Genomic DNA, 24002 nt, shown 5'->3' on the forward strand with positions numbered 1-24002 from the left:
TGGGAGAGCGCAATATGGCAGAGAGCATCTGTGCAGAAGGAAACTTTGTCACTGTGGATGTGCCCATGTTTCTGATAACTCCAGAACATGTAGCCAGGCAGCTTCGACTTGCATCTGTTCAGCTCATCCCTCTCTCTTGTGATGCTACTGTGTCCTTAATCAATATTTAGGCCTAATGAGGGCTGCTTCCTCAAGACAATGTTGGCAAAAGGAGCCGAGGGAACAGCATGGAGCTGGGACGGGGAGGGTCAGGCTGGGTGTTAGGGAAAGGTTCTGCACCCAGAGGGTGGTCGGGCACTGGGACAGGCTCCCCAGGGCAGTGGTCATGGCACGGAGCCTGCTGGAGTTCAAGATGTGTTTGGACAATGCTCTCAGACATAGTGTCTGATTTTTGGGTGGTCCTGTGTGGAGCCAGGAGTTGGACTCAATGGTCCTTGTGTGTCCCTTCCAACTCAGGATATTCTATGATCCTATAAAAGAGATTATTTAGGCCTGTTGCTAGAAAATGCTGAGCTCTCTACTGACTAAGATAAATTATATATTTTTTTCTCTTTAGGAGGCATCCTCTCAAGCGATCTATATAAACTACTTGCAGCTTATGCTCTTACAGGTACAAAAAAAAGTCTATCACCTCATGACTTACATCTTCTCAAGATTAACCTGTGTTTCAGCAGTCTTTCAGCTGATTTAATTAATCTATTTCTACATTCTGATTAAACCACTTGTTTAAGAAGGAACCAAACTGAAGTAGGAGAGCTCTGAGACGAAGAATTGTATGTTGTTCCTATTCTTCTTTAGGAATCCACTGAAGGCCACTATTTTGATTTTTTGCATTTTTTCCTATTTGTTTGAAGGATGAGACCAATATTTATTTCACAGAATCATGGAAAAAAAAATTAGTCTTGAAGGGATCTCTGAAGGTCATCTAGTCCAACTCTCTGCTCAAAGCACAGTCAGTTTTGAAGCTACACCAAGTTGTCCAGCTGAGTTCTGCACACCCCGATGATGGAGGATACACAGCCTGCCTGGGCAAAATGTGCCAGTGTCTAGTCACCTGCATGCTTAACAAAAAAGAGAGAGAGAGACTTCATACTGACTTGTAGCACTTGTTAAAAAAAGCATCCGAGTGCTACTTTTCTTCATAAAACTGTTCTTCGATTACTTTTAAGTCTTGCATGTACTCACATAATTCAGTATCATCTTGTTACCTGAGCCCAACCTATCACCTCTACCAGCCCTAACCTCGTATGCCACCCTCATCGTGTGCGTGCCACTTCGTACTCTAACAAATGTCATCCTCATCATTGCTTGAAGAGAGGAACTCCCTGCTTTACGCACAGCTCCTCTCTCCTCCGGGTCATTCTGTGTTTCCTGCCAGTAGAAAGAGAGTGAAGAGCAGGTAGGTCAGAGGTTGAATTCCCTGATAATTTTTGCACTGGAAACTACAACGTGCAACAAATTTCTAGAGAAACCTCAGAGCTAAACAGGGGTGAGAGGCAAAACCATCTTCCAGGACTGTGCTGGATGTGGCTGCCGCTCACTAAATACATAGTTTACCATGAATTTCACATGGCCTGCGGTCCTGATTGTGTCAGAGGTTGATTCACAATCAGCACAGACATAGCCAAATGAATAGTTTTTTGACGGTATACAGGCCCCAGAACAAGCCAAGTGGAGAGCTGTGCGCTGGCACACACACCACCACCTTTGCTAGAGTTAACATGGCCTACAATTTTTTAGTGTGAAATTCACACAGAAAGCACTTGAGACTTTTAGCACCGTGACTATAAGAGGGACAGATAAATACTGTGCTGCTGCCGGATTATAACCACAAACACCAGCAACACTTTCACTGAGGGGCTCGCTGTGGGAAGGCAGGTGCCAGGTGCTGCGGCGGAGCACGGACACGGCCTCCCTCTGCCACAGCAGCCACCACGGCGGCCGGGGTCAGGTGCCGAGGCCCTGCCGTGCCGGGCTCGGAGCCTCCACACGGAGCCTCCCACAGCCGGGAGCCACCGCCCCAGCGGGGCACGGCGGGGCCCGCCCCGAGCCGGGGGCGGAGCGGGCGCTGCCGCCGGGGCCTGGAGGCCGCGGCTGGGCTCGGCGGGCGCAGCCTGGCGGGGTGAGGGCGACGGTCGCGGAGCTGGGGCCTGCCCGGCGGGACGGGACGGGGCTCGGGGTGGCGGTGGGGCCGGGCGGCTGCTGTCCCCTCACGGGAGTAGGGCTGCGAAAACATCGGGCCGTCGCCGTGGGCCCGGGTTGTTGCTGTGGGGGGTGGCAGTGCCCTGCCTCCCTCCCTCCCTCCCTCCGTCCCAGCCCCGCGGTGTGGGGAGCTGCTGGGGTGAGGGCCCAGCGGGAGGGCCGGGCTGGGCTGGGGTAGGTACGGTAATTAATAGTAATTAACCATTGTAAAGTGTCTCGGTGTGGAAGCGAGGGGTTATTTGTCAAAATTCACGGACCTGCTCTGCGTGTTCTGTCTCTTTTGAAAGATTCCTGTCAGCTTGGTTGAAATAGAAGCAGCTATTCTCTCTTAAAAACAAACAGGGGTGTTTCTGTCTGCGTGTGGAGAATCTGTTGGCGGTGACAGGCCTGCTCCTGATGTAAAGTATTAAGTAGCCATCTCACGTCACCCTTATTTTTCTGTCATGTCGTCAGGATCACAGCCCACAGAATGCTCCAGATAGTGGCGATGTCTTTGTACGTGATGGCAGAGGAAAGGTAGGGTGCTGGGCGGCACAGCTGTGTGAGGAGGGCACATGTCTGCCCCACTGGTTTTTCACTTCCCTTTTCAGAGGTGTGCCAAGTGGGCACCTCAGAGCCTAACAGCTCGGCGCTGGAGCCCTGCGGCAGAAGGAGAGACCAAGGAGCCAGGAAGGAAGTCCGTGCTTTTGGGCAAAACCGGCTTGAGGCAGCAGTAGTATGGAAACAAGGGAAATGAGACCTGTTAGCTGCATGCATGTAGGTGCTGGGATACAGGCCTGAAATATCGATCCACATTGAAATATCAGGTGATGGAAATTTAGTGAAGTCCCCAGTAATTTTAAAAGAGTAAAAATTACCGTATTAGATCAGATCACCAACCCTCTTTACATATTATCAAGCCTTAAGTGCTTAAATACCAGCTGTAAGCCACCACTTAATGAAAAATTTAAGGGCTACTTTAAAAAAAACTAATTTAAATAAAAGGGAAAAAAAAGGCAAAGTTGATAAGCTAGTACCTGGTTTATAGTAGTTGGAATCCTTTATGACATTTGCATTAAATCAATACGTTTCAAAAATCTTAAAAGTTACTGATATTTTAGTTGCTCCCTACAGAAATAAGGTTTAAATAATTCTGTCTGCATTGTAGTTCTCCTTCATTGTCTTCGTCTCTGAAATCAGTGGCTGATAGAAAAACAACTGACCTATAGGAAGATCTCCTGGATTAAGGAGTTTGTTCTGGTGTTGTTTTTTTTTTTTTCCCTCCGTTATCCCCACCTCCAAGTTTCAAATGCAGGGAGTTGAGAAGAGTGTTCTACCTCTGTCAGTCAGGATATTTAATCCTCTTAATAAGCTTTAGGCTTCATGCCTTTTCGCTGTAAGATCCACAACTGAACTGTTTTTTTTTTTCTTTATTTTTTAAATGAAGAAGGATTTGCTGCTTTAGAGGAAGGATTGCCAGCCAAATAGCTGAGATGTTAGCTTACAATGTCAAACTGAACCCAAATTTCCTTGTTGCCCTGTAGCATTCCATGGTCAAGTCACTTAGCACCCCGGAGTATATCTGTAGTAATGACTGAGAAAGGGCTGAGGAATGAGTTCAAGCCCTGGATTGATCTGTGATTATCTGCAGTGCCTGTTAGCTCTTTTCTTAGCTGTTTTGGACCAGCGTTGTCTAAGTTGCTCTATATCTTACTTAGCACTAAGAAGCACAGATCTGGGCCAGTTTGCACATCCAGCCATTGGACCAGAGGTTGGTTTCTGGTGCTGTTGTATTTAGCAATATATATCTTGCCATTCATTCCAGCTTTAAAACAGAGGGAATAACTCTACGTTGTACAGGAATGGATTACAGATAAATATTAAAACATGCAGGACACTTAAATACGGTATTGAAATCATACACTGAAAATGATAATGACCAAGGGTAAGGATCTTCCTTGAATATGATCATTTAACTACTTCAATTTTCTGTTTCAAAGGATATTTCCTCTTGTGCTGTAAGGGAGCAACCCAGCTGGTTTATTTACTTCAGTACATCAGCCATTATTTCGTGTTAATTTTAATAAATAGCAATGAATTAAATTCAGCCCTTCAGGCTGACTTTTAGTTATCCTGTGTTAAAATCTACTGTGAATTCCTTCCTCAGTTTCCAAGCTCCCTGTCACCCAAATGCATGGTTTGGCAGTAACTGTGCTGTACGTATAGCACAAATTGGGGATATTTCGAACAATCAGAGCTGAGTTAACAACACTCCTGCTCTTCTGAATCACTGATCCTGCTCTTGTATCTCTGCCACACATGGCCATGCACTGCTGCCATGTACACACTGGTCTTGCTGACATCTCTGTTTCCTTACAGATTTTTTTTAGTGTTAATAAAGAATGAGCTTTAGCAAGAATGGTGTTCTTGACAGTACAGTAAGCATACCCTGAGTAGAAAATTAACTCGCTATTAAACAGAAATGCAGCTATGACTTTGGGTTTTTTCATGATGTCACTTCTTGTTTTACAGTAAAATTGTTAGCAAAAGAATTATGTAAAATCTGGATAATAGCTTTTACTTAGCCTCCCAAGAAAACCAGATCAGAACACAGGGGACAAAGTAGACAGTGGTACTGCAGTTTTGTTCACCCAAATACTTTACTTAAAGCTTTAAGAAGGGGCTTGTTACAGAACTGGATTGACAGGCACTAAAAATGTCAAAATTCTAGATTTTGCTCCTGAAAAAGTAAGCTGTGATGTTAGGTTAAACTCTGACCTTTTTTTTTTTTTCCTCTTTTGAACATTTTCTGAGTAGGAGCTTAAAATAATTTTTAGATTAAGTTCTTCACTGTTAAGGTGTCTTCCTTTTAAGAAGAGTATAAAGATGAAAAAATGGGTCTTTCATTAGTAAATACAGGTGTTCACACAAGGCGATGTGGTTTAGGATTCTTTAGGTATTTTTGCTAGCAAATGATTTGACTATGCCTATCTTTAATTATTCTGTATACTTGGTTAATGTCTATATTTTTCCATTATGTGGAAACTTAACCAGTGCATATCTTAGGAGTGATGCCGAGACATAAGCATGGTTGTCCCGGATCACGAAGTCTACGTAACCATGTCACATATCTTTCATGTAAGGATAAATCTCTGTCCGCGAAGGTGGTAGTTCTTCCCAGTTACTTTCATTCTAGTTGCTTGCGGTTGTCCTGGTCAGAGGCACGCTTATAGCTTCTAATCTTTATGCCTCAGTGGTTATTAAATGCACATTTATTCTTATGCCAGCGTTCTTCAGCCTAAATCAAAGATACCAAGCCTAGTGACAGCAGGGCAGTAGCCAGCCAGAGAACCTGCTCCAGCCCAGGATTCATTTTTCTGCTGCATGACAGGGAAGGGGCAGCAAGGCTGGTGGCTCATGACCTGCTCCACGCAGGCTGCCTTCTCCAGCCCTCCCTGTAATGCTCCTGGCTAAAACGTGCACAGCTCGTCTCGCACAGAGCAGGATTGTGTCACGTCACAGAGGTAACAGGTGCCTTGCGGACTGCCTGACACTTCTGTCACGTGCCTGCAGGTGCGTCATTCACACAAGCGCCCTCTGCTTTTGGTCGTCAAAGATGTGGGAGTAGAGCACAGCACTCAGTCTTTGCCTCTTCAGGATGTTTTTATGACCTTCACTTGTGAAGTTTGTTTGTCTTTGTTGGAGGAGAAGGAAATTTTTGAGCCTGCTTTTGTTTTATTGACAGTTTGCACAAACCGGTAAAAGCTGTTAAATAAATGAAGGTACTGTTTCAGGATTTTGATAAGAGTGTGCATTTCAATAGTTCTTTTCTTCTTTCCTGACTTACTTTCTTCATTTCATCCAGGATATTTATAGAAACTCATCCAATCTCTTACCCTTTGCTTTATTAGCCTGATAAGCCAAACTTATGTTACTTTTCTCTGGAGTAATTGGTTCACCAGAAAATTTCAGTAACCTTCTGCACTCCTCTTCCTGTTCTGGTGCAGCTTTCTTAAATGCTGCTCAGCACTGGTGTGGTCTCACCAGTTCTTGTTACAGTGACATTAATGCTACTGTGTGTAATAGAAGGTTTTTTATTTTTACACTTCTAATTTTTTTTACTTGCCTTTTCAGTGTAGCATGCAGTCATTGTGATAGACGAGTGTCTCTAGATTTTTCTCCGTTCTTCCATATAGCTTACAGAAAAGAATTTTTGTTTCTACTGAAAATAAATGTTCTTTCTTTTTTAAGTAGTATCCATTTTTTGTTGTTTCCCATGATTATTACTCTCTTCTAGTATGATAACCCAATTTGTCTGGATTGACAATGGCTCTCAACACTGTGAGCAAAAAATTTCACCAAAATTTTTTACATTGGGTGTTGTAAATATTGTTTTAGTCCAAGAACAAGTTGTATTTGTTGTATTTGGCCAAGTTCAGTTAAAACAGTGGCTTTGCACGTTTTGAAGTCAAATGAATCTGTCAGATTCGTTTTTGCTCTTTAGTTGTTCAAGTATACATGGGGCTGTTTGAGGAATATATTCTAAAAAACAAACAGAATCTACAACCTTTGGTACGTGTCAGTACTTCGAGTTCTTGTCTCCTGGAGAGCAAGGAAGGGAAAACACCAATGTTCTTTCTCCTGTTGTAAACGCTCTAAAGGAAGTATTTCCTTGTATTCATGTTATAAAGCACAGCTTTAACCGTCCAAAATATTACTTCCCAGTTCTGTGTGTTGATGTTAGTTGAAGACTATCAGGATTTGTTTAAATCTGCTGAGTGCTTTTCCTTAATTTTTTTAAATAAAAATGTACAGAGTTTTTGAGTTCAGCCTTTATTTAAATAGACAAGCTGTTAACTGAATTTTTTAATACCTTAGGGATTTGGGAGGAAAACGTTCTTGAAAGTTAAGTTAGATTTATGTATTCTTCTCCACTGTTTGTTACTGATCTTAATACTTTTTAAGATGAAATGTTTAACATCAGGCATGTCTGTATTCTTCTAATGCGTAAGTTCTTAAGAAATAAATGTGGTGTGATGGTTATGGAGTTAACTTCCGTGCTGACTTGGAGTCGTATAGTCCAAATCTAAAGGTTAATAGGAGAAAACTGCAATATATCAGGATTTGTACCAAGCAACTAGATAGCTTTCTGCTAATACAGCCAATGAGAAGACACTTCGTTATAAGGTAAACTTCGTTTGACTTCATCTGTGAATACTCTTACTAACTTCTATTCCAATTTGCAGTGATGGAACAACTGCAGGATCCAGTTATGGAAGAAGACGCCAATATTAAAGCTATTAACGAAGAGTACAGGAAAGCCTTTATTTTTATCAATAAAGGCCTGAATACAGATGAACTGGGTCAGAAGGAAGAGGCAAGAAATTACTATAAGAAAGGACTTGACCACTTGCTCCGAGGAGTCAGCATTCCATCGCAGGGGCCTGCATGCGTGGGACCCCAGTGGGAGTCTGCCAGGCAAATGCAACAAAAGATGAAGGAGACCCTCCAAAATGTTCATGCTCGACTCGGCACTCTAGAACAAAATGTCCCCACTGTATCAGCAAGTCCTGCAGCAGTGGATGCCCCTGCTGCGGTGCCCAAGCTGTACCCCTCGATTCCTTCCACGGAAAAGCCAGAAAGACCCCCCGCACCTACTGCTCTGTTTGTACCGAGCCAGCCACCTGCAGCAGATGGAAGCGCTGCACCTGTGAGCCAGGGGCAAATTCCAGCTACGAGTCCATCATCTGCAAAACCTCTGTGTCTGCCAAATGAAGCACCTCCTGCCTATACTCCTCAAGCAACCAACGGCCACTTTACCGTGTCTTACGGCACAGACTCCGGGGAGTTTTCTTCCGTAGGTGAGGACTACTACAAGAAGTGTACTCAGCCACCTCCCCTTGAAAATCTGGGAGTGGATGCAGATGAGCTGATCTTGATTCCCCAAGGAGTGCAGATATTCTTTGTGACTCCTGATGGGCAGGTCAGTGCTCCTTCCTATCCTGGCTACCTGCGCATCGTGAAGTTCTTGGACACGGACAGTGAGGTGGCCCAGAATCGTCCGCCTGCGTTTCTTCAGGTAACAGAAAGATAATTTTCTCCTTTAATTATCTTTCAAAAATGTCATAAAACTTTAAAAGGCAGTCTTTCTAAGTTCTTGCTTTTGTGAGTCTAAATCTGTGTGTGATAATAATACAAAGGATTTTACAGCTTTTCTGTGAATAAACACTTTTAGGGCTTTTCTGAGAAAACTACTCCAGTGTCTTCCCAAGGTTCTTGAGTGCCTACTGTTGAGGTGAATTCCATTTTGTAAAGGTTTAGCACTTCTTTTCATAAAATTAACTTTCCTCACATAGAGAAGAAATGTTAATTCACGTGCCAGAACATTTCAGTAAAAAGTGGGTTGATGCAGTATCCACTTCAGTCTCAACTAGTGTTAAAGTATTGCTGTTACCTTGGAGAGATGATGGTTTGGAATTTGAGGGCCCGTGTCAATCTGGATTCTGATCTCCAAATGCAAAAGATATGTTACTTGGATTCTTTTAGTCCATGCTTGCTTCATGCAGACGTGTTCTGTAATGCACGTTGTGTTTCTGGTCCGGTTTCTAACTTTGGATCTCCTCGATTGGCGGCTGGAAGTCTCAGCAGCAAAGGGGAAGCTCTGAAAAACAAACAGTTCCTGGTCTGGGTTCTACAGGTACACCTGCTCCTGTGTTCGCAATCTTCAGCAGCAGGCCAGTGACAGCCGTACATTCTTTATCCTCTTATGGAGCCCTGTCCTGAGATGGGCAGGGAGCTAGAGGCGCTGGGACTCCTGATTTCTTTGTAGGGCACTAGGCCTCAAGACAAGGCTTCGGCCAAGAGGCTACCAGCCTGAATTCCAGTCCCCTGGAAATTAGTATTTTCTCTGTATTAGACTGTCAGGACTAATCAAGAATGGTATTTCCACAGTAATGTAGGTTTTTCAATTGGTTGTGGGATTGATTTTTTTGTTGTTTCTTTGTTTTCTCAAGATGCCTAAGGCTTTTTTTATTTTTCTTATTAAACGGTATGGAAAATCAAGTTTGTAGTGCTAATCAGTGCATTGTCTGTCTTGTAAAAATAAAAGAATCCTTTAATTCTTTCAAGTATTTATCTTTTCTAGGTTTGTGACTGGTTGTATCCTCTAATGAGTGGTCAGTCTCCCGTTCTGTGCTGCAATACCGGGGTCTACATGTTCCCTGACACCATGTCCCAGACACCGGGGTCCTACGTGGGCGTGGTGTTGTCTTCTGAACTCCCAGCAGCTGACCGAGAGCTGTTTGAGGACCTGTTAAAACAGATGTCTGACCTTCGACTCCAGGTAAAGTCCCAGGCTGCCTTTTTTGAACTGATAATGAAAGGTGGAAGTGATCGATGCCAGCTTATATTTAATGTGTGTCTTGCTGGTAAGCTCACCAGTGAGAAATAAAGTAGCCAAGATTAAGCATGCCTAGTAATGTAACTGTAGGCTCGGTGAGGTAGGAGTGTAGAAATTTTTAAAATAAAACGTTGCAAGCACAGAGGGGAATTGGAAACCATTTTGTATATTTTCACTTTTTTTTTTTCTCAAAGGTCCCCATATGTTTTTTTCAGGAGAAAGTATGATTTTTTTTTCCTGTGGTCGCACACACATGCACACGCTCTGTGTAGGTTTGATGATACCATTCCTGGAATAACATACACAAATGCAATTACAGTTCAAAACTGTTAAGCAGCTTCAAAGAGGGCATTTGAAAATAGCGAGTGCCTCAAAAATCCCCCTTCAAATGGGATCTCAAAATAGATTAATCTGGTACCTTATTGCAGTAAGATATTAAGGGAGAAAATAGAAAAAAAAAAAAACAACAAAACATAATCTAACAAAGATGCAATAAGATACAGTGCCTGAAAACGTGGAAAACGTTGCTTTAAGAGCTCTGAGCACCATTTCACAAAGAATGGTAATCGATAACCACTTACTAGCTGATAGCAAGCTTATATCTGTTCATGAAAGATGCCATCTAGTTGAATCACCGACATCTGAAAGCGGTGACAGTGAGGGGCCAGTTGGCTGCATGCCATGTGGGCAGAGTTCTGTTGCAAATCCTGTTGAGTTCAGCAGGAGGCCACTAATTTTTACTTAAAAGGGAAAAGTACTACAGAACTATGTGATGTTTCACTGCAGGACTTACTGGATAAATTCTGTAATCTTGCCTGCATAGAAGTAGTTCTTATTGGATATCACGTTAGTCCCTTAATTGTCCTAAAACTCTGTGTTTTTGTTAATGTTCCCTGATGTGATATCACAGGTGCCAGGATCCCATGAGAGAGTAGGGTTACCTTCACAGCTCCCAGCAACAGACAGAGCGTATTTTGAAGATAAGTTAAAACAGATGTCTGGCCACAAAGTCCAGGTAAATTCCAGGACAGCGATTCTAAAAATTTGATAGTAAGAAAAAAAAAGTGTCACTGAAATACAGTTTAAAACTGTTGAGATTCCAAACTTGGTTGACAGTAGCAATGTTTTTATTTTTTTATTTTTTTTAATTGATTTGAGGGATTTCTTTAATTGTATGTGCGTCTTGAGGTTATTTTTCCTGCCCAGCCCCCAAAGTGTTTTGATCACATGCTAAGGGCATTTCTTGAAGATGAGATTTCACACTGCTGCTGAGCAGTAACTGATGTACTGTAAGTTACATTGTTAACCTTTTGGGTAGCGACTTACTAAGACTTTCTCTCTTCTTCCCTGTTACTGTTCTTGGTTTTGTTTTTTTTACTGAAACAGTCATCTTTGTGAAGTACCATATATTTTTATATCCAGTAAATACTTCAGGGGAATCTAACAATTCCATGCATTCTCAAATATGATTCTGTATCGTGCATTCTATTCATAGGTTTCATCTACAAATGCTTTCATATAGACTTTTGGACAAAACATTTTTCTTTCTATCCCTTGCTAACTAGCATTGTTTTCAATCACTGAAATGTTTATTTTGGCTTTTACATTGCAAAAGTACTAAAAATAGAATCCTAACCAAGGCTTAAATCCGTTGCATCTCTTTCTGCCTTTTTTAGTTTAAGTTTAATTATACATTGTCTGTGAACTGTGTAAAGTGGTGTTACGCTTTCTAGAAACACTAACCAGACTGTGGTGGTAATTGCTGTGTTTGAGTGATTAATGTCTACTCAAGAAACTCTGGAGTTTGACATGAAATTGCACAGAGCCTCTCTGCCCAACTTTAAGCGTGGAGCAGTGTCACGCACAGCTTGGCATGTTCCTTGGCTGTGCCAGTCTGCAAAAGCATCAACAGCGTGGGGAATGAATAATCTCCTTTATTTTTGGATTGAGAAAAAAGGATGAGGAGCAAACAACCAAAACAGCTGCATTCTTTTAGTGCAGCTGGATTCTCTGAGTAAAGATTCCCGTACTGAATCACAGCAGAGTTGACTTCCCTCTGAGGAGATTAAATAAAAGATAAAAAGACTTGCCCATCTATTTTATGCTAGCTAACGTGTATTGTAGGCTATGCCTACTTAGTTGACTATATGGCCTTGTTGGCAGGCAAATCTTCTCATTGTAACTGGATGAAGGCAGTGTAGAGTGTGCAAAAGTAATTGAATTCACAGGAACACACAGAATTTCCTTTTTTTTTGTTAACGAATCTTAATGATCTAAAGCAGAAATCTTGATGATATCTTGCAAAGTGGATTCTCAGATGTTTATTTTCATTTGCCAGCCTTCAGAAGCCTCTAGTGATGTGATTAATTTGCCTCAGACTGTACATATCCAACCACAACCAGAAGGAGGAGAAAATCAGAAAGAATTGCCAGAATGGAGCGAGAAAGTCGCCCATGGAATCTTGTCAGGTACTGTTGTAATAAGAGGATTACACCGAATAGAAACCTCTGCAAATAATATGTAAACACTGTTTTCACCTCAGTGCCTCTGTGCAAGTAAGATTTGAGTGGTCAGAAATAGTTATTCACTGCTTCCAATTATAATAATGTGAAGGATACTTTGGTGTGCTTTATAAAAACAGTACGGAATTTGAATCCCCTGCCAACAGTCTTGCTTGTTGCAAACCGGTTAGACTGCTAATATAACATAACATAAATTAGATATTGCCCTATGTGACTCAAACCACCGTGGTAGCACAGTTTTATTTGTGTGAGCAGTTATATTAAAGCGTGTATCTATTGTGGTTTCTGCTGATAAACAGTTCTTGTCCTCTGAGAAGCTGTGGAATACACAAATGACCAACTGACTGGAATAAATATGAATCTGCTAGAATGGCAAGGGGCCGGGTGATACGTTTTCAGAATGTTAATAGTATTGAGATGTGCAGTTTTATCACTTCTGACCCTGCTGGGACCTGGATGTCTATTTAAAAAACAAAAACAAAGCAAAAAAACAAACAAAACCTGTGTATCTGTGTGTTAAGGTGACATCTGGATGAAGAATGGTTGTACTAGACTTAAATAAAATGAGTTGGGAAAATGTAGGTGGTGTAGGAGCAGAAGTCATTTCAGGAATTTGTTCTGGCCCAGTGAGGGAAGAGTATAATTGCAGATTGTAATCAGGAATGTTTCTAAGGTCAGTGTTGGAAAGGCAGAGGAGGGAAAGCTGTGGGAATTCTAGTCTGTGAAACTCTGCATGTCTTTAGAATAACAATTTTTGCCTCGAAGGTGCATCTTGGGTAAGCTGGGGCCTAATAAAAGGAGCAGAATACACCGGTAAAGCTATTCACAAAGGAGCTTCTAAACTGCGAGAACACATACAACCCGAAGAAAAACCTCTGGAAGTCAACCCAACTGTAGCAAAGGGGCTTCATGTAGCAAAACAGGCTACTGGAGGAGCTGTGAAAGTCAGCCAGTTCTTAGGTAACATGTTCCATTTCATAGTATATTGTATTTATGCCTTAAGAGTAAATACTTTATAAAATGAGCTGGTTTCTTTAGCCAGGGAACTAGAGGAGGGACTGACCTGCTGAAATATGGAGAATAGTTGTTTGTACCTGGTTATCTGCTATGTGAGATGTGCTTTAGGAATAATTGTTATTGGATGGCCTTGAGGCATCTTTTTCTTTACTAAAAAGAACAGTCTATATAGCAGAGCATTTCTGCAGTCTTAAGTTTGGCAGGGTTTTGCAACTTTTTCTAGGTTTTAGTTCAGAATGGTCTCTTTTTCTTCTTAAGTTAATAACCATGTATATTAAAAACTGTGCTATCAGTAGTGACTAACATATATTGCACCAGTACAGCGGGTGTGTGTGTATAGTTGTAAACACATATGCCTGGAAACAAATCTATTGACTAGTCTTTCAAATAGAAATGGGTTGGTGCTCAGTGGCGCTTGGTAATCATAGCAGCTCTCAGTAAGTTCATTCTGTTGTTTATTTGTATCAGTGTTTATATTTAGTGTCTAATGACTCATCTAAGTTAAAAAGTAAGTAGTGCTGGATGTTACATAACTACTTTGGAGAGCTGGAATGACTCTAAGAAAGGGTTCTCCAGAAGAGAAGAAAGGAATGGAAAACATCTTGTTCCCCATCTGCAAGTCGGGGGTAACAAAGCCAGGGAAACAATTTTTTGAAATTAGAACATGTGACAAATATCTATTTATTTTCTAGTGTTTTTAGCCACAAGACCAACCCTACTTGTTTCTTAGGAATTGGAGCTGCTCAGAATCTGAAAATTCCTCTCTATCAGTTGGATACTTAAGTGTGGATTAAAGTTTGTCTTCAGAATAAGCATATTTAAATAAAAGTAATATTTGAGACTTCTGTGAAGCATACTTTAATTAGGAGTAAGGATTTTTAAAGAAAGATTCTGTGTTCTAACTAAGTAATCCGCATGCAATTGTCTTACGTTAGTTGAGGGAGTGTGCTCTATAGCGAGCTGTGTTGGAAAGGAGCTGGCTCCGCATGTGAAGAAGCACGGCAGCAAATTAGTTCCAGAATCCCTTAAGAAGGACAAAGATGGCAAATCCACTTTCGATGGTGCTCTGGTGGTAGCAGCAAGTGGAGTTCAAGGTAACAAAAAATCTTTATGCTTTTTAATTGCATACTTTTCAGTGCATGTGTATATATGTATATATATATATATATATATATATTCAAATAATCTGTTCGTTTTTACAGGGTTTTCAACAGTGTGGCAAGGTTTAGAAAGTGCAGCTAAGTGCATTGCTAAAAGTGTTTCAACTGAGACTGTAAAAACTGTCAAATACAAGTAAGTTATTTTTTTTATTGGTTTCCTCTTCTACAGTGCATTGTCATTGTGATTGCATACTGGTAAAAAAGCTCATGAAAGTGCAGGAAAGCTACCATAATACCCTAATTATACAGCACATGATAAACTGCTAAGTACACAGTAACAAGTATCTCCTGTAAGTAAAAGTATGAAATGAGTGAATGCTTCTGGTTTAGTATATATATTGTCTTTTAGAAGTATCATGGCTTCAGGCAGTGTTAATAAATATTGTTCAGATTTATATCGTTGTTCTCCAACGTGTCATTGGGGAGAGAGTAGCTGTTTTAAACGCCTCAACTCTCATCTTGAATTTATATAAACGTAGCTGAACTTGATGAAAAAATGAAAGAATTTATCAGCACCTGCTATCAGCAGGTCAGATTAAAGCAAGAAGATACAAAAGGAGAACTGCGTAAGGAAATCTAAGGCATAAATAGTGATAATAGGATGAAACAAAATGAGACGTGGGGTTGGACTTGCAAAGTATAGATGTTGCTACAGAAAAAGGTAATTGGAGTGTGTTACTAAGATGATACAAAGACCAAAGTTGATAAGTCTGTGTACTTAAAGATGCTTCAGAGAATAAGGGAAGATACTGAAATAACTGCAGTATGTATGAAATGTAGCCCTCAAAAAAAATCAATATTTATAGTTGAACATGAAGAGTAAGCAAAAACATATAGGTTAAATGGAGCCAGTGATAAGCGTAGCAAAAGAGAAGTTAAAAAGGATTGCTGGAAGTGCATGCAAGCTACTAGCAGAGGGTAACAAGGTAAACATCAGCTTATAGTGTTGGGTCAATTGGCATTTCGTTCTGTTCTGATGCATCTCAAATAGGAGGCTAGATAGCAAGCTAACAGGGGTGCTTTATTGCTAACATTTGTTCTCTGTAGGGATGTCAGCAGGTATTGTACCAGTACTCTTTTTCATATAAATTCACATTAATGTTTTCTTTTAGATATAAAAATAGGAAATGCGGAGATCAGCAGGTGACAGACGCTAAGTGAAAAACAAAAAGTAATTACAAGTTGCAGTTAATACAATCTGAAATACTTGATAATTGAGGATTTCCTCCATCTTTAGACTCTATCCTATTATATACATGTATTAAAATTCTACACATCTTGTCTGTAAGCTGGTTTCTGTTTCAGTGACAAAAAGACTTCTTCCACTCCAGGTACTTTGGTGAACCAGCTAAATTCCCCTTACTGGAAACAAAGCTAAAGGAGCATCATCGTAGTCTCTCATAAGTCAACAAAAAATTCTGCTAAAATTTAGCTGCAGTATCTTTGCTGATGCAATTATAAAAAGATGCTCATCCAATGTGTATGTTGATCAGAACTGGGGGAAAACATAGCTTCAGAAGTAATAGTTCTGCAAAAGTACCTTGCTACTAACCTACTGTGTTTTATAGTGGTATAAGTGTTTGCAGTATTTGCATCTGCCCAACTTTTATATTTTAAAAACGGCACAAATGATGCAATTGAGACAGGCAAAGGGAAAAATCAATTATCAAATATTTAAGAAATTATTAATCTGTGTTGCATAACCAGTAGTCTTACTATAATTTACTGATGTTATAGCAAAATGGCTTATGATACTCCTGAATGAAAATAACTAATCAAATTGACAAGTAGTGCTCTTTTGCTGTGAGATTAACTCTGTGATCTGCAAATCAGATGGTGGTGATTCAGAGCTGTCACTCTTAGAGAACTGAAAACAAGAACAAAACAAAAACGCTGATCCTTTTAATTTGGTTTCATTGTTGGCTCGCACCAATATGACATGGCTGCTCTTTTAATAATGCGATAGATTTTTGGAACCTTTCATATCCTGTGCTTCTCTTTAGCATTATTTTGAGGTCCTCAAAGAATCTCTGTTTATAAGAAACCCAGGAAAATAGTAACTCCGCTAATTGCTGAGATTCTGACATTGCAAGAAATGCTTCCCTTTGGCCTGGTTTGTCTGCTTACAGTGCTCTCTGGGGCAATGCCTGGCTGCCAGCAACAACTGGAGTTACTGCTCTCACTATACTTCTGCCCTTCTTCAGTATGCTCTCTCTACCTTTCTTCGCAGTTAAGTAATTAATTTCTGACTGCTGAGTTGCCCCCCTAAAGTTGCCCCCAGTAAAGAAGCTGGACCCACGGTCCAGTGAAAAGACCAGAGGTTTCTCACTCAGTAATTTTCAGCATATCCTCAAGATAGCTTTGAGTCTTTTGGGGTTTTGTATGACTATTTTTTTTTTCCTCTCCCTCTCCCCCTTCCCCTTTGCCATTGTATTGATTCCAGGTTACTTCAGATAAGTTTTCACTGCACAATGGAGTTTTTTGTAGGGACCCTGCCACCTCCAACATTATAAGCACAGCTATGACAACAATCCTCTGTCCCCAGGAGACCTGATAGACCGTCTGGGTTAAACTGCTCGGGCACAGAGATGCACTACCTCAGTGTGACTGCTCTGGGGACTTCAAACCCATGTGTCATTCTTACACCAGACATAATGTTACATTATACCATGGAGGCACAGGCAAGGGTGATCTAGGACGAGTACTAACCAAGCACTATTCTCGCAGTGGTGGTACCAGCCAACCAAGAAAAGATATGCCAGAGGTGACTACAGTCCCTTTTTCTGTAACAGCTGAGAAGGCAGGACAGTGTTTGCCCTCTCTCCTCAGTGCTGTCACCCATGGTATCACAGAATCATCTAGGCTGGAAGAGATCTCCAAGATCATCTAGTCCAACCTCTGACCTAACACTAAGTACAGACTGAGGAGGTTGAACAGCTGCAGAGGTGGGCTAATTTGGGTATGAGGAGTTTTATTTAAGGAGTACTTAAAGGGTTTTTACGCACGGGCACAGACACACACACAAACACACACAAGCCCTGTTTCTTATGGTTCTGTAGGCAAGCCTTCTATTCCTTTCTTCAAAACTAGAGAGGTAGAAGGAAGACAGACTGGACAGTTTGAGGAAAAATGACAGAAGCATACTGGCATCTTTAAAGAGAAATCTGCCTTATAGAAGAGCAGCCCTTACTTAAATGACTTGCTAATTTCTCATTTTACTCCTTCGACATTCAGGCTGTGTGCTTATTCTCTGTTCTCAGTAATGCTTAAATCCTTGCTTTTGAAAGAATTCTAGTGAAGAGAAAAATACTAAGTACACTTATCTACAAATCTGCTGTCTTTCTTAAAAGGTATGGAGATGATGCTGGCCACGCTACCGACGACGCTGTGAATTCTGCAATCAATGTTGGTGTGACAGCATTTAACATTGACAATATTGGTATCAAAGCTGTTGTAAAGAGAACTGCAAAGGAAACTGGACATGCTGTGTTAGATGAGTATAAAGTATTGGATAAGGAGAAAAAGATAAAAAGTGAAAACAATGAAATATTTCTCAAAGCCTTACGTTAGATATGAAACTTCCTACTTAAAAGTAACTACATTGCTAATCTGTGATTTAACGCCAATCATGCTCTACTTTTCAAGCAACTGTTACTTAATTTGCAGTGGAAAATACAAAGGTATGGAAGGGCATTTTTGGAAGGAAAAATGAAAGTCTCCTTAATTGTCTTGTATTGTTGCAGATTGATATGAGTTTTCAGTTGATAAACTTGCCTCTGTAAGCACTTTTTCAAAATATAGTATGGAACAATAGATTAATAGAGAAATGTTATGAATATTTTTGTAATACATTATATTTGTAAAGAAGGTGGTGATACCGAACAAATAGGATTACTAATTCTTATACAAGTATGGTTACTAGTTCTGTTTTTTTACTATCCTTAAGAGTTAGTTTTACTAAAACAGAGTGATCTTATTTAATATGCACTACTTAAATGTTTGTGCTTTATTCTTTGCTTTGTAGAGAATTTCCCTTCTCAGCTACTAAACAGCTAATGTTTTCCAAAGTTCATATTAGAAGAAATGAAAGATGAACCTCAGGTAGCTAGGTAGTCATGTCCTTTAAAATTACTTTTTCTCCCTCCAGCATGTAAGCAGACCAAAGATATCAAGCATTTCTTCTAATAGAGGGTATTTATAGCTCGAGGAAAAAAATGTATTCCCCAATTGACTCCATAAGGAGTTAAGATTCCTTGAAATTGAGATTTTTTTTTTTTGTATAAAGAGGATGCGTGTTTTTGCATAAATTAAAATATTTTTCCATAAAAAACATTATGTTGAGGTTACTAGAAACTTCTATGCATTCTGTGCTTTGCAGCCAGTCCAGAAGAAATCCAGAGCATATATGTCACAGATCCCTAATGGAAGGCATTAGCTATTTGCTTCAACAAGTAGTTCTAACAGCATCTTTATTCTGTTGAATTCATAGCTGCACAAGTTGACATCTCTTAAAAATGCCTGTTGTCATACCTTTTACTTAGGAGATGTGTGGAATAGAATAAATATTATGTAGCTTTTTCATCCCATTCCTATATCTTATTCCTAGTCCATATGCAAGTCTATCCCTTGAGATGACTTTATACTGCTAATTATTTATCAGTTCGTTACTGAGTTTTAAAGCTGCTATACATTCTAACTAATCTTGGCTGGACCTGCAACAAACAGAACACCATCAATTTACAAGTTGTCTCGATTTCATATAATTGGAGAGAATAAGTATAAAAGGTTGTTAGCAAATTATATTTGTATCAGATTGGGGAAAAAAAAAGGCAGTAGCGACAAATGTCTGTTAGAATGATAATAAGTGCACATTTTGTGGTAGCTACTGTAGGTGTGTACTTGGGGTGAGAAATGTGAAACAAAGGCACTAACCACTTGAAGTGTAACTGTGATTCATGGAAATAAAGATAATTAAAATTGGTTCAACTGTGCTTGGCCTTCTTATGATGTAAAGTTACTGTATGGATCAGTGAGTGGAAGAGCTAATACTTGTGAAGTAATAAAAGAGCAGTCTTGGAGTATGTCTACAACTGAAACATGTTCATCAATTAGAGCTTAAAATATTTCAAACTAAAAAGGCCCATCAAATGTACAGTATAACAATTTCCATTACCACAATCTGTCACTTGCCAGCAAGTGTAACCAATTTGAAGCTAATATAGATTTCATACTGGCAAAAGGATGTTTGTTAGGAATTGCTTTTGCAATAGAAATGTCTGTATTTGTATCTTCCTTCTTCCTGCCATTTGGGTCTTGTATATAGCTCATGCCCTCTAGTTTCATCCGTAAACTATTTAAACAACAGGTTGTATTAAAACAGTTAAAATTGGAGTGCTTCAGGAGACAGTGCTTCAGAATTAAAGTCTTCAGGAGACCAAGTTGTAGCATGCGGGGAGGAGAGCGGAGGGAGATTGAATGCCATCGGTGTCAGGCAGGCATTGTCCTGTTTAACCTGCTGTCACCGTCTTCTTCACCTGTACTCAGTCTCTCAGTCTTTCAAATTTGTCTCAGGGCAGATTAAAGCCTCCCCCTTTTTTTTTTCTTTTTTTAAATAATGTCTAGCCCCTTTTACAGTTCTTAATGTGATATATCCATGATCTCCCCTTTTCATGGGGATCCAAAGTTTAGCCACTCACTGCGGAAAGTATTGTGCCATTGAACTCAACCTGCTTCAGTTGTCACTACTTAGGCTCTGGGCAGCAAATCCGTAGGCTTCTCCTCAGTTCCTGTGCCATACAGAACAGCTTTCACATGCGTAATGTGTTATCTCAGCCCTTTCTTTTATACACTATATTAGCTCCCTAAGCCTCATATCTTAGGTTTGTTTTCTATTCCCAGCTTGGTTTTGCTTTCACTTTGAACACTGACCATCTTTTGATGTATGGCAGTCCTTGTAGTAGTCTTACTAATGCTGTTTACTGAGTGAACTGCTACCAGATTACTTAATGCAGTGCTGTTTCCAAATTGGTTTCTTCAAAACCTTTTCTGCTACAATATTGGTCTCAAGTCTTGTATCGAGAAAATTACTTTTAATGACTGACCTCCATGTCATTTGAAGCTACTGCAGTCCCTGGCATCTTCACCATTCTTTAGGTATAAGCCACTGTTCTGCCCTCAACTGGACCTGTAATCCTTTAAAAATAATTAGAAAATTAGCTTCCAACAAAACATGCTGACCAGGCTCGGTTATTCAGGACACCGTAGGATGGTGTAGGTTGGAAGGGACCTCCAGGTCTGTAGTCCAATCTCCTGCTCCAAAGAACCGCAGCTGAAGTAGCACCACATCAGCTCATGTTATGAGTATCTTCAAGGATGGAGATTTCACAACCTCTCTGGCTGACCTTTTCCATGTTTGACCCTGATGAAGATAAATATTTCTCCTTCAGACTGAGTCAAAATTTTTCATGCGCGCTTGTGCATACTGTTTATACTTATAAATGTCTTACAAACTGAGCCTGGATACTCATTTTTGTCTACACCCTCCTTTCAGGTAGCTGTTTACCACACAAAAGATCTACTGCCTTTTCTTCTCCAGGTTGAACAATGATCATGCCTGCCAACCAGCCTGACCAGCCTGACAGCCCATAGGATCTGTGTGGGAACACAAAGCTGAGCACTCCAGAGTGTGGTCCTGCAAGCGCTGAGTGGAATGAAAGAACCACCTCTGCCAATCTCCTGGCTACGCTCTTGCTAGTGCCACCCAGGAAGCTGTTGGCTGGAAAGTGAATTGCTGGCTCGCGGTCAGCTTGGCCACCAGGAACCACCACGTCTTTTCCTGTGAAGCTGCATTCTAGTCACTGCCCCCAGCCTGTACTTTGTAGGACCTTGCCCTTGTTTTTTTTTTTTTTTTTTTTTTTGGATTTCATTCAGTTCCTTTCAGCACCCTGTCTCTCCGGCCTGTCCATCCCCTCCAAAAGGCAGTCCCACCTTCCTGCAGAGTGACTGCTCCCCTCAATTTGTTAAACAGCAGCTAGCTTGCTGAAAGCGTTCCCTGCTTGTCTTCCAGGTTGTTAATAAAGAATGAAGTGGTACTGGCGCAGGTATTGATCCTGGAGTCAAGCAGTCATACTGCTGACCACCACACTTTAAGCCTAATGGCCCTGCCAGTTTTCCACCAACCTCATTTTCCAGTTATCCAATCCACATTTCATCAGCTTGACTATAAAGGTGATATGGGAGACTCTATCAAAGGCTTTGGTAAAATCAAAATACACAATAACCATTTGTTTCCCCTTGTCCACACAGACAGTCATCTCTATACCCTATATATCAGTGCTATGAAAATAACTAAATGTATTTCTATGTCAAAATTAATTTGTCATAATCCAAATGTTTACCTTCAACAACTGGTCTACCTTGCTTTTTAGCAACCCTAGCTGTTTATTGCCTTCACATAACCTGAAGATAAGTATTGAACTCTAAAATTATTTTCAAACCATATTGTGCTGACCTAGTTTCCTAACTTTTCTTGTGGTTACTAAAAATGCTAGTCTCAAAAATAACATTACAGGCCTTAGAACAACAAAAATACATTTATAGGTATCCATATATCTAATTTGAACCTCTTTATTTGGGATAAAGAAATGGAGGAAATTACTGCAGTAATTGGTAAAAATCTTAATGAAGCCCTAACCTACACGTACCTGACCTTGGTCCACAAGACACTTTGCTGTTCTCCTACTCCAACTCCCAAACCATCTGGCAAAGCCCATATTTAGACTTGCTGTCCTCTGCCAACCCAGCCAACTGGTGTGGTCTGGGCTCATCCTGACATGCACTCTGTGACCTAGTTCCTGAGATCTTACCTAGTTAGGACACCTCGTAATCCCTGAGTTGAGGCTGGGACCTGATAGTATCCTGGAGAGGAGGTCAAAGAAATGTCTCCTGGGGCAGACAGAGTACACTGTAGCCGGGATACAGCCCTCAGTTCCAGTGTGCTCTCTACTCTCAGACTTTCTTGTGATTCCAGGGCTCTTTCTGAGACATCTGAATATATCCTCCTGTTTGACAGCTCTTCACTAGGCTGGTTAAATTCTTGAACCAGATCTTACAATAGTTTTTCACAAAAGCTGATAACAAGAAAAATGGTTACTGGTTAGCACCCTTGCTGTTAAGATTTCACTGCTGCACGCAGTATACTGAATTATTATGAAAGCTAACCTAGGTCCAAGTCAATACTGAAATTACTGGTTTGGTATGGAATGTTTTCAATATGTATTTAGAAAAGGTATTATTCAGTAAATCCTGAAGGCAAAGTAAGCAGCAACATTTAAATGCAGTTACAGTACAGTATTTGTCTAAATTTTTGTTTCCTGATTAGGTATTTCAGATAATTTTATATTCAATCCACAACTGAAGTGATAATTCACTGATTAGATAATAGCATAAATTATAACTAGAGACTGTCAAATATCACCTCCTGCCCTAATATGTATCAGATAAATGAAATTAAAATGACTTTTTCTTCTTACAGTCAGGCTTTTCACTCTCCAGTCTACCCTCATACAGGAGATCTTACTGGATCACTAATCCAGCCAGAAACTGTCTGCTTTTTTGGCTCTTTGCCTCCTGGTTTTCTGTTGTGTTAGTTAGCAAATGGAATTGGTTCATGGAGATTGACATGGTCCCAAACTGGCATAAGGCAAGCAGCAGGTATATGCAGCTAAATTATAGGATCAGGACCAGGCCATTTCAGTATCAGCAAGGTGTCATGTTGGCCCATCCCAATGTCACCTTAGGGCCAAAATTCACAACATTTCACAACAAACAAGAGCCAATGTTTGGATGCCAATGCTGATTTATGCTACAACAAACTAATGGTAACAGATAACTTGTTTTAAACTTGGGAAGCAGTACATCCATTACCCAATAAGCTTTAGGGGTATCGCATATGCCTTGCTGATCATGCAGCAGAAGTAAATGAGAACCTACAGCATTTGTTCTTTCATAGCATGGCAGTAAGGCAAAATTACAGCTCATCTTCCTGAGAAAGGGAATTGATAGTTTCATTAGTAAGCCCTTGGTCCCATGAACTGGTGAGTTGATCCTTTGCATCAGCCGGTGCTTTTCTGAGCAGCTGGTGAGCTATTTCAGGTCACTAGCCAGCCAAAACCAAATACTTTTTTTCCCAAGTTTCTCAGTTTTTATGGACTGTATGGGCTTGTCGAAGAGTTATTGAATGCCAGAGCTGACACTGAAGCAGACAGAGAAGGCGACAGGGAGACCAGCAGAGGTGATGCCACCCTTGCAGCACTAGGCCATTAGATCAATTCAGTCTACCTCATGAAGCTTTGCCTTAAGAAAGCCGAGGAGGCATCTGAAATCCCTTGCTTAAAAATCATCAACATCAAACATTTTTAAGCTTGAATCCAGGCCAATATAGGACACTGATTAAAATACTAGCCAACATATATTGACTCATTGACTATACTGAACTGATTGGTGCCAGTTTAGACTGATTATTCCAAGATCTTCCATAATGTCTCGGGTTAGGCACTTGTAAACTGCGCACAGCACCGACTACAGTTACTAAGGAAGCTGCAACAAGGGGTAGGCACTCTTTTATGACCAAGCGCCAGAGCGCTGTGCCTGCCTTCACATGTGGCTCGGAGAATTTATTTAAAACCTTATTACTTTCCATCCCAAAGAATTGCTTAAAAAATC

The 24002-nt window shown here is 40.6% G+C and overlaps 1 protein-coding gene and 1 long non-coding RNA gene across 7 annotated transcripts; one reads left to right on the forward strand and one right to left on the reverse strand.

Annotated features, from left to right (window-relative positions):
- Nucleotides 1-1992: 1992 nt before the first annotated feature.
- SPART (spartin) lies at nucleotides 1993-19250 on the forward strand. 5 transcript variants are annotated; one of them, XM_040543576.1, is made up of 9 exons: nucleotides 1993-2122; nucleotides 7428-8260; nucleotides 9326-9523; nucleotides 10491-10595; nucleotides 11919-12048; nucleotides 12868-13062; nucleotides 14055-14213; nucleotides 14322-14412; nucleotides 17630-19250. In XM_040543576.1, exons 2-9 carry the CDS (start codon nucleotides 7430-7432, stop codon nucleotides 17847-17849), a joined length of 1929 nt encoding a protein of 642 aa, XP_040399510.1. In that variant the 5' UTR covers nucleotides 1993-2122; nucleotides 7428-7429; the 3' UTR covers nucleotides 17850-19250. The 5 variants fall into 5 exon arrangements, with proteins under 5 accessions (XP_040399510.1, XP_040399516.1, XP_040399511.1 ...); XM_040543577.1 differs by lacking the exon at nucleotides 1993-2122 and adding an exon at nucleotides 2148-2376; XM_040543578.1 differs by lacking the exon at nucleotides 1993-2122 and adding an exon at nucleotides 15392-15450 and having other exon boundaries at nucleotides 17630-17840.
- Nucleotides 19091-23674, reverse strand: LOC121063240. Of its 2 annotated transcripts, none has more exons than XR_005815933.1 (2): nucleotides 22145-23674; nucleotides 19091-20697 (listed from the first exon to the last, which is right to left on the reverse strand). It is a non-coding gene; the product is annotated as an uncharacterized LOC121063240 (long non-coding RNA). The 2 variants fall into 2 exon arrangements; XR_005815929.1 differs by having other exon boundaries at nucleotides 21983-23674.
- Between the last annotated feature and the right edge of the window lie 328 nt (nucleotides 23675-24002).

Source organism: Cygnus olor, chromosome 1 (genome assembly GCF_009769625.2).
Source record: "Cygnus olor isolate bCygOlo1 chromosome 1, bCygOlo1.pri.v2, whole genome shotgun sequence".
Taxonomy (NCBI): Eukaryota; Metazoa; Chordata; class Aves; order Anseriformes; family Anatidae; genus Cygnus; species Cygnus olor.

Excerpts from the sequence above, each read along its gene's own strand:
- SPART (XM_040543576.1), top strand. The coding sequence starts at position 7,430 with ATGGAACAACTGCAGGATCCAGTTATGGAAGAAGACGCCAATATTAAA. Across the intron at positions 8,261-9,325 it reads GTCCGCCTGCGTTTCTTCAG|GTTTGTGACTGGTTGTATCC; the intron begins GTAACAGAAAGA and ends TATCTTTTCTAG. Across the intron at positions 12,049-12,867 it reads CGCCCATGGAATCTTGTCAG|GTGCATCTTGGGTAAGCTGG; the intron begins GTACTGTTGTAA and ends TTTGCCTCGAAG.